This window comes from Elgaria multicarinata, chromosome 13 (genome assembly GCF_023053635.1).
Source record: "Elgaria multicarinata webbii isolate HBS135686 ecotype San Diego chromosome 13, rElgMul1.1.pri, whole genome shotgun sequence".
Lineage (NCBI taxonomy): Eukaryota > Metazoa > Chordata > Lepidosauria > Squamata > Anguidae > Elgaria > Elgaria multicarinata.
Window position 1 is genome coordinate 1580891 of NC_086183.1, and position 10486 is coordinate 1591376.

Here is a 10486-nt window from a genome sequence, read left to right on the forward strand (position 1 = left end):
GAGAGGCCGACCAAGGGCAAGATGGATGGATGATATTCTGGAGGTGACAGACTTGACCTTGGGGAAGCTGGGGGTGGCGACAGCCGACAGAAAGCTCTGGCGTGGGCTGGTCCATGAAGTCACGAAGAGTCGGAAACGACTGAACGAATAAACAACAACAACAATGCTCCCTAGAACAGCACAGCTCCCTTCATGGGAAGGTTGTCCCTGCCACACTAGAAAGAAGCTGGTATATCTTCTAGAATTAGAGATGTGAAGGGCCAAACAAAAATAAAAAATGGAAACATTTGGGAGGAAAGATGGATGGATGATATTCTGGAGGTGACAGACTTGACCTTGGGGGAGCTAGGGGTGACAACGGCCGACAGAAAGCTCTGGCGTGGGCTGGTCCATGAAGTCACGAAGAGTCGGAAACGACTGAACGAATAAACAACAAACAGTCTTTATCAGTGCTAAGCAAGAGTAGAGTCCAGCAGATCCCTGCCCAACATGCCACTAGTCTTGAGAGTTGAGCCAGCGTTCATATAGATAACTCTGGCCTTCCTCACATTTCCCCCTTATCTTCGGGATGCTTTTCATGGCTTCTCATGCCCTGACCCAGTTATGCAGAGAGCAACTCCCAAGCCTGTCAGCAGCATTCCAAGCACAGCCCCTAGGGGGGAAAAAGAATAAGCAAGAAGTAAGTCCAAAGGTGGAAATGCTCCTACTTGCCATTAACTTCAACAGGATTTGCTTGTGGAAGAGAGAAATGCATAATAGTCTTTTATGAGCAAATTCTGTTTGTCCTCTCTGGAGAAATATAATGCAGCAACAGACACCGCTGGAGATGGCCATGTTTGCATTTGATCAGGAAATGAAAGACCTACTTGTACCGCCAATGTCTTCTCCGAGCACCTTCCCTGTTGCTAATGTGAACATCAGAGCCAAAGAGTTGCAAAGAGGCACAGCCAAGGTCAGGTCTGAAATGGAAGGTTGGATTGTCTGATTGAATCAAGCAAAATTGATAGAGGATTCTGCAACAAAAATAATTCCATTCTGACCTTTGCAAGTCTATACATGCAGCAGAATGAGGTGGTAGTGTTTTCAGGTGGCACAGTGGCCAACACCACCTCAGATTGCAGGCAGGTGATGTCAATTTTGAATGCTCCTCTATGTTTAAAACTTCCAGTCTCTGAGTAAAACACACACACCCCAGCAGTATCAACAACAAAAAACCCTAGCACATCGAGGGGAGAGATTCTAGCCAACCTTAGTTCCATAGGAGAACTCAGCTAGTTCTCCTATGGAAGGAATTTTGACACAGGGCAACATTAAAAAAAAAATAGCATTCCACACCTGCAGTCTATTCTGTTGCATCTGTAGACTAGGGTGCCACTTACCTGGTCACATGGGGGAAGATGTTTTCCCTAGCCACAGACTAGGAAACAAACATGTTTCTGACCTTTTAGAAATATAACTGCTGCACTCGACTCTCAAGCTCTTTTGCAACATCAAGATTACTCAGCCATTCAGGATTTGACCTGAACCGTTTGGCTCTAGGCAACCATGAATATCAACAGCTCAGATGTTGTTAGTGTTTACTTGAATAGTTATCACTTACATATTGCTTTGAAGTGTTGAGAGCACTTTCCATACATAATATTTTTGTAGTCCTTAAAACAACTCTGTAGAGTAGGTCAGAATTAATTAATACTTCCTAGGGCTGAGAGAAAGTGGTTTTCCCAGTGTCAACTAATGAGTTTATGGAAGAGGTCAAATTTGAACTGCAGTTGTCCTAATTCATTGTTTAGCCTCTTAGCTTTCATGCTACATCACCTTGCACTGATATATCTAACACAGTGGTTCCCAATTGGTGGTCCGCGGACCCCAGGGGGTCCACGTAACCCACCCAGGGGGTCCATGGCACCATTTACATATTAGCTCTGCAAGGTCCACATTTTAATAAAAGAAAATACGCCGTCTCCCACACTCCGTTTGCTTCGACGGTGATGCCATGCGCAAAAGCACCTGTGTGATTTAGCAACTAGCTTCAGAGATTACTTCCCTGCACCTAATCCTGAAAACTCGTGGATAAAGAATCCTTTTGAATGTGGTGATGTACAACTAACAGCTCTATCTGCGGAAGAGCAAGATGCACTTGCCGACGTGACTTGTGATGGTTCATTGAAATCATTTTTCAAAGAATATAGACTGGACCAATTCTGGGTGAAGATTTTTCCTGATTATATGAAGTTAGGTGAAAAAGCTTTGAAACATCTAGTTCCCTTTTGTTCCACATATCTTTGTGAGCAAACATTTTCAACATTTTGTTATATGAAAAACAAGCATAGAAATCGGCTCGATGTTGATCCGATTTGAGATTAAAAGTAGGAAATATTGAACCGGAAGTGGAAGGGATTGTTTGGGACAAAAAGAGGCATGATTTCTCCCATCACACTTAGGTTCAGGAGCTGCTCGACAGGTCACAATTTGTTCAATTGTAAATTAGACATTAGTCAAATTAAATTCATCTTTGTATTCCTAACTAAATCATTGTCATTTTTGCTTGGTAATATCACAAATATCACAAATTTTATTGTCTGTTTTTTAGTATACCTAAAATCCTTTGCTTATTAGGGGATACCCCTTATTTTCTCCCAAAAAATTGCTTCACACAGGTAACTACCATAGAGATAACATTTTTTTCAAAAGTAGGGGGGCCATGGCTTGGCATTTGAAAAACAAGGGGTCTGCAGTACTTAGCTAATTGGGAACCACTGATCTAACACATCCAGCTAGAATGTCATTTTCATTATTTTTTAAAATGAAGATGTTTCTTAAAGGTTCACGAAGCGCCTATGCAGTTCCCACCTTGGCCATATTGTTTTGGAAATTGAACTCCTTAACCAGTGTCGACTTGCAATACAGTTTTGAGAGGGTCACATTTATCATGGCTTGAACTCTCTGCTTCTCCTCCCCAAATCCTACTCACATCTCCCAGAAGCAAGAATTAAGGACTAACCTGCAGATGCTAATGCAAGATAGTAGACAAATGAGCCACACTGGTTGAGCACAAATGGCACCAGGTACTGCAAAGGGGAAAGAGCAGAGGACAGCATGGTTAGACCTGTAGCTTCACTGGGCTAGGGCAGAATTGGGATTACATGGTGGTGCAATGAGATCCTGAAATGCCATAAACAACTACTGGCCAGTTGCTAATACACCATCTGTTAGACAAGTGCATGAGGCTGTCCTTGTTTGAAAGATGCAACTACTTCAAAATCCAGTAGCCAAGATTTTAACTGGGATGGGTCACTGACCATTTTGTCAATTTTGGAAGATCTTCACTGGCTGCTAGTTCACTTCTGAGCTCAATTCATGGCGCTGGACTGAACCTTTAAAGACCTTCATGGCTTGGAATCTAGATACGTTAAGTATCTCCTACTCCTGTATTAATCTGGTCAACCAACAGGATCTTTCACAGAGGCGCTCCTTAGAGTGCCCGACCATCAGAGATCAGGTGGATGGCAACAAGGGGCAGGGGCCATTTGCCCTCTGTGGCTCCTCAGCTGTGCAATACCCACTCTAAAGAGGTGAGCCAGAGCCTACTTTCCTCTCTTTTAGGCACTAAGTTAAAATGCTTTTAACTTCTCGAGCAGTAAGTTCTCATGTTTTAGATACTGGGTTACCAGTACATTTTTCCACAGCTATTTTATAGTTACACTGTTAAATTGCTTCAGGCTCAGATTTTACAGAATTCTGTAAATTTACAGAATTTTAATACCCTAAATCATAGAATCATAGAATCATAGAATAGCAGAGTTGGAAGGCGCCTACAAGGCCATCGAGTCCAAACCCCTGCTCAATGCAGGAATCCACCCTAAAGCATCCCTGACAGATGCTTGTCCAGCTGCCTCTTGAATGCCTCTAGTGTGGGAGAGCCCACAACCTCCCTAGGTAGCTGATTCCATTGTCGCACTGCTCTAACAGTCAGGAAGTTTTTCCTGATGTCCAGCCGGAATCTGGCTTCCTTTAACTTGAGCCCGTTATTCCGTGTCCTGCACTCTGGGAGGATCGAGAAGAGATCCTGGCCCTCCTCTGTGTGACAACCTTTTAAGTATTTGAAGAGTGCTATCATGTCTCCCCTCAATCTTCTCTTCTCCAGGCTAAACATGCCCAGTTCTTTCAGTCTCTCTTCATAGGGCTTTGTTTCTAGACCTCTGATCATCCTGGTTGCCCTCTTCTGAACACGCTCCAGCTTGTCTGCGTCCTTCTTGAATTGTGGAGCCCAGAACTGGACGCAATACTCTAGATGAGGCCTAACCAGGGCCGAATAGAGAGGAACCAGTACCTCACGTGATTTGGAAGCTATACTTCTATTAATGCAGCCCAAAATAGCATTTGCCTTTCTTGCAGCCATATCGCACTGTTGGCTCATATTCAGCTTGTGATCTACAACAATTCCAAGATCTTTCTCGTTTGTAGTATTGCTGAGCCAAGTGTCCCCCATCTTGTAACTGTGCATTTGGTTTCTATTCCCTAAATGTAGAACTTGGCATTTATCCCTATTAAATTTCATTCTGTTGTTTTCAGCCCAGCACTCCAGCCTATCAAGATCACTTTGAAGTTTGTTTCTGTCTTCCAGGGTATTAGCTATCCCACCCAATTTTGTGTCATCTGCAAATTTGATCAGCGTTCCCTGCACCTCCTCGTCCAAATCATTAATAAAAATGTTGAAAAGCACTGGGCCCAGGACTGAGCCCTGCGGCACCCCACTCGTTGCCTCTCCCCAGTTTGAGAAGGTTCCATTGATAAGTACTCTTTGAGTCCGATTCTGTAGCCAACTGTGGATCCACCTAATAGTTGTTCCATCTAGCCCACTTTTAGCTAGTTTGTTAATCAGAATGTCATGTGGTACTTTGTCAAAAGCTTTGCTGAAGTCAAGATATATGACGTCCACAGCATTCCCACAGTCCACAAGGGAGGTTATCCTATCAAAAAATGAGATCAAATTAGTCTGACAGGATTTGTTCCTGACAAATCCATGTTGGCTTCTAGTAATCACTGCATTGATTTCAAGGTGTTTACAGATTGACTTCTTTATAATCTGCTCCAGAATTTTCCCAGGGATGGATGTCAGACTGACTGGTCTGTAGTTCCCAGGTTCCTCCTTTTTGCCCTTTTTGAAGATAGGGACAACGTTAGCCCTCCTCCAGTCATCCGGCACCTCACCCGTCTTCCATGATTTTGCAAAGATAATAGACAAAGGTTCTGAGAGTTCTTCCGCTAGCTCCTTCATTACTCTTGGATGCAGTTCATCGGGCCCTGGAGATTTGAACTCATTCAAGGAAATTAGGTGTTCTTTGACCATTTGTTTATCAATCTCAAACTGCAATCCTGCCCCCTCAACTTCTGCTTCACTTTTTCCAGGGGGGTCATAGACCCGCTTTTGGGAGAAGACCGAGGCAAAGTAGGAATTGAGCACTTCAGCCTTTTCTTTGTCATCTGTTATCAATTTGCCATCCTCATTAAGCAGTTGAACCACCATTTCTTTCCTCTGTCTTTTACTACTCACGTATCTGAAGAAAGCCTTTTTATTGCTTTTAGCATCCCTCGCTAATCTCAGCTCATTCACAGCTTTAGCCTTCCTGACGCCATTTCGGCACTTCTGCGCCACTTGTCTGTACTCTTCTTTTGTAGCCTGGCCTTCCTTCCACTTCCTATATGTATCCCTTTTTGTTTTCAGTTCATCAATAAGCTTTTTGTGGAGCCACATTGGTTTCCTCTGTTGTCTTCTATCTTTTCTCCTTGTTGGAATTGTTTGTAACTGTGCCTTTAAAATTTCATTTTTTAGATACTCCCACCCATCCTGCACTCCTTTTCTCTTTAGGCTCCCTTGCCACGGGACCTTACTTATTATAGTTCTGAGTTTATTAAAATCAGCTTTCCTAAAATCCAGAGTACGTGTATGGCTACGCTCGACTTTTGTCTCCTTCATAATCAAGAATTCAAGTATGACGTGGTCACTTTCCCCCAGAGTTCCCGTAACTGCCACTTTATCCACTAAGTCATCCCTATTGGTCAATAACAAGTCAAGGATTGCCGATCCTCTAGTTCCTTCCACCACTTTCTGTAGGAGAAAGTTATCACCCATACATGTCAGGAATTTCTTGGAAGGGCCGCTTTTGGCAGTAATGGTCTCCCAACAGATATCAGGGTAATTGAAGTCCCCCATCACTACTACATCACACTTCCTTGAAACACTGGTAATTTGTTTCTCAAAAGTTTCGTCCTCGTCTTCTCCTTGATTGGGTGGTCGGTAGTAGACTCCGATTATCATATTCTTTTTATTCCTAGCCCCATTTATTTTAATCCAGACGCTCTCGACGGGGCTCCCAATCTCATCCGCCTGTATTTCTGTGCAGGGATAGGTATTTTTAACATATAGTGCAACTCCACCTCCCTTTCTATTTCTTCTGTTCTTTTTGAACAAGTTATATCCTTCAATTGCTATATTCCAGTCATGGGAGTCATCCCACCAAGTTTCAGTTATACCTATCAAGTCGTATTTGCCTTCATGTAATAAGAGTTCAAGTTCATTCTGTTTGTTTCCCATGCTCTGGGCATTAGTATATAGACATCGAAGACCATGTGTTTTATAGTCTGGCTTTGTTCCTACCTTGTTGCAGACACTATTTTGGGACACTGTTGGAGCTGTTCTCTGTACTGTGGTGCATTGGCCTTCATCCATTGTTGCCTCAAAATTTACATCTCCCACCCCCGTAAGATTCAGTTTAAAGCCCTCCTGATGAAGTTCTTCATGCTGTGGCCGAACTCATTCTTTCCAGCCCTTGTGAGGTGCAATCCATCCCTTGCCAGCAGTCCATGTTCCAAGTAGCGTAGCCCGTGGTCCCAGAATCCAAAACTCTCACGACGGCACCACCTTCGAAGCCAGTCGTTCATCCGGAGTATTTTTCTTTCCCTTTCTAATCCTCTTCCAAGAACCGGGAGGATGGATGAGAAAACTACCTGGGCCCCAAAGTTCTTCAGTTTCCTTCCCAGAACTTCAAAGTCTGAAATGATTTCTTCGTAGCTCTGCTTGGCGACATCATTTGTTCCCACATGGATGAGAAGAAAGGGGTATGTGTCCGTTGTCTTTATAAATAATACTCTTCTGCCAGGGTGTTTGTGTGTGCAATAGCTGGGCGGCTCCAAGGACTTCTTGATCTGGACCCACTTCACTCTACTTTCCAAGCCCGTTTTAAGGCAAATTCTCTTGATCACCAAGTCTGCTGTTTTCCTGGACCACTCGTCAACTTTCAGTGCCACTGACTTCTGGGTTGTTTGTATGGGATGGGAATTGGCATCCTACTTCTGCCTGGCTGATTGTGGTAGTGGAGGACGGCTGCTTTGCTCCAGGTGATTCTCATTCATGGCATTTCAGACATAGAATGCCCTGCCCCTTTCCTGCTGACCTTTAGCCATCAGTGGGAAAAGCTGCTATTAATTTAAGCTGTTAATAGAGTCCACTCTCTTTTAGGTGTTTCCTTACTGTGTCTCATTCAGTTTAAGTTTTTTAATGTATACACGTGCTGATATTCTGTTTCTATTGTTTTATTGTATTTTTTACTGCTGCTGTTCTTTTTACTTCATTCCCTGTATGGATTTTAAATGTTGCTGTAAGACACCTTACTTAAGGACTAAGGCTGAGAGATGGAGTTCAAATAAGTTATGAGGAAATGTGCAAGGTGTGATCTAAGTTTGGGTTAGGTAAGACCCTGCTGAATCATCCCCTTTATGAATCATACAACTCAGTCCACATTGGAATTAATTCCATAGGACATAACTGTCGCTATTGCTAACAGAGGCAAGCACAATACCCTCTCTCACTTCCAGTTGCCACAGATTGTCCTTGAAATAATATGCAAGGCAGAGAACACACTGCTCTTAAAGAAGGTCAAACTATTGGCTTTCCAAATGTCTTTCTAGATGGAAATACAGTGGTCATTACTTTCCCATCATGAAATAAGGGGAAAGCCATCATATACTGAACTACAGAGGACATAAAGGGAAAGAAGAATGCACTGTCCACTAGAGAAACTCTTAGATAACTACAACTGGGGGGGGGGGGGGGCTCTAGTCTGGTTGGGGTGACACTGTGGAGGTTACTCAGCAGTGATTAATTCAGCCCTGAAAAAAAGCGGCATTGCAGAAGAATTTTAAAATGGTCTCTCCATCATCACGTCCAAAACAGACGGAATTAAACAGAAGATTGGGGAGGGGAGTCTAAATCAGATCAGATCTTAAACATGTTTACTTGGAAGAAAGTCCCACAACACCATGGAATTTAATCCAAAGAAAACATATGAATTTAACTAGAGCCTTGGACAATCTTCAAGGTGGCATTCAGAAGAAGCTACCCTAGAGGATTTGGGCAAGTGCCAAATACCTTGTAATTGAGACAAAGGAATTTCATTTCTGCCAGCAGCTGCAAGGTCCGGCTCTCTCTCTTCACTTGCTCTAGACCCTTGGTTCCTCTTTTCAGAAATGGGTTGGTTCCTCCCCAAAGAACTGCCACCAAGACCAAAGCAGCAACTTCGCCTGTAACAACACAACCGTCAAATCACCCCAGCCAAGGAATTGTTCTGAAGATTTTTTTCAAAACACTAGTTGGGGAACTGTGAAAGATGAAGGTTAAAGAATGGCCACGGTCAATTTCCCCCACCTTTTCAACTCATGCTTATTAATGAAGTGGGGATTTTAACCCCTATTAGGTAGGTGCATGCCTCTGCATACTTGCTTCAGAGTGAGTCCCATTGAACACAGTTCGGTTTACTTCTGCTTAAAATTGGGTAGTCAGAGATTAGGAGTACAGAACCAGGGATGTGTGGGTAGATACTCAGTGTTAATGAACCCAGGATTAAACTATACAGTGTTGTGTGTAGGCACAGTATCCTAAAACTACATACAAGGCTGGTCCCTGCATGCATACACAGCACTTGATTTCTCTGCACTTGACACCTGGAAGATGACAGGCTCCATTGAAGAACATTGTGTTGGAAAGCATGTGATGAGAAATGAAGACTTTGGCTGTGTGATGGTCTATTCACACATATGTGGGGAACAGGTATCACCATAGAGCAGAGCCCCTCCTGCTTTGGACGGAGAAGGTCCCAGGTTCAACTCCCAGCATCTCCAGAGTGCAGGACACAGAACAATGGGCTCAAGTTACAGGAAGCCAGATTCCGGCTGGACATCAGGAAAAACTTCCTGACTGTTAGAGCAGTATGACAATAGAATCAGTTGCCTAGGGAGGTTGTGGGCTCTCCCACACTAGAAGCCTTCAAGAGGCAGCTGGACAACCCTCTGTCAGGGATGCTTTAGGGTGGATCCCTGCATTGAGCAGGGGGTTGGACTCGATGGCCTTCCAACTCTGCTATTCTATGAAGTAGGGCTGAGAAAGATTTGTGTCTGAAACTCTGGAGATCCTTTGCCAATCAGATCAGATACGACTCAGATAGATGGACCAAGGGTCCATCTCCGTGTAAGGCAGGGCTGGGCTCTTACTGGATCTTTAGGTGGATCGAGCACTTGCTTTGCACGCAATGGGTCCCAGGTTCAGTTCGGGCATCTCGGGTAGGGATTCCTGCCTGAAGCCCTGGAGAACTACTGCTGCCCTCTCCTGGCTGGGGGATTGTGGGGGTTGTAGTCCCACCCCTCTGGAGGACTCCAGGTTGGAGAAGGCTAGTGCACGCAGTACTACTGAGCAAGCCGAGCCAAGGGCCCGAGTGGGCAGAAGGCAGCTTCCTGGGCTCTTTCCTCCCGCGTCATCCTGGGATCCCACCAGTTCCAGGCCCCGGTCCCCGCCCTGCCCCAAGGCGAGAGGGAGGCCACGCCCACCTTTCCCGAGGGCTCAGAATCCTCAGCTATATTGGGGTGGGGGCTGGACCCCCTCCCCCTTGTGGGGCAACCCCAGGGCTCTTCCCCCTCGCGGTACACGCGATTATACGTTATCAATACCATATTTTCATAGGGAATAATAATAATAATGATGATGATGATGATGGGAGCTCCTGGGCGGCGGCCCTGCGACCTTTTACCACACACCCCAGCGAACTGAACAAGGAATTTCGCGTCTGTGGCCAGGTTTACTCGACAGCCACCCCTACTGTGCTCAGTGGGTCTTACTCCCAGGTAAACGTGCCTAGGATCACCCCCTCACCCCCAACCATATTTCTGGAACACCGGAAGCACTTCCCTCACCCAGCGACGCCATGGCGACCGACCCGACCATAGAGTTCAGAAAGTACAGCATGAACTTCCGCTACCAAACAGAAGTTCGCCATCGGCTCTGACATGAGGTGCCACTCTACCCAGGCATCTCTCTGCCCCAAACCCTCTTTTCTGGTCTCTATGGTCTGTCTACGCCTGGCCCTGGGAATGACATCTGGGGTAGGGCGGGATTATCATCATCATTTCCTGTCTCTCTGCTCCTCAAGGGGCTCAG

At 44.9% G+C, this 10486-nt stretch overlaps 1 protein-coding gene across 1 annotated transcript; it reads right to left on the minus strand.

The window, feature by feature from the left end:
* Window positions 1-426: 426 nt before the first annotated feature.
* Window positions 427-10333, minus strand: TMEM234 (transmembrane protein 234). The gene is made up of 5 exons (XM_063140756.1): window positions 10243-10333; window positions 8429-8580; window positions 3002-3068; window positions 867-959; window positions 427-652 (listed from the first exon to the last, which is right to left on the minus strand). The coding sequence occupies exons 1-5, from the start codon at window positions 10292-10294 to the stop codon at window positions 576-578; spliced, it is 441 nt and encodes a 146-aa protein (XP_062996826.1). The 5' UTR covers window positions 10295-10333; the 3' UTR covers window positions 427-575.
* Window positions 10334-10486: the final 153 nt, after the last annotated feature.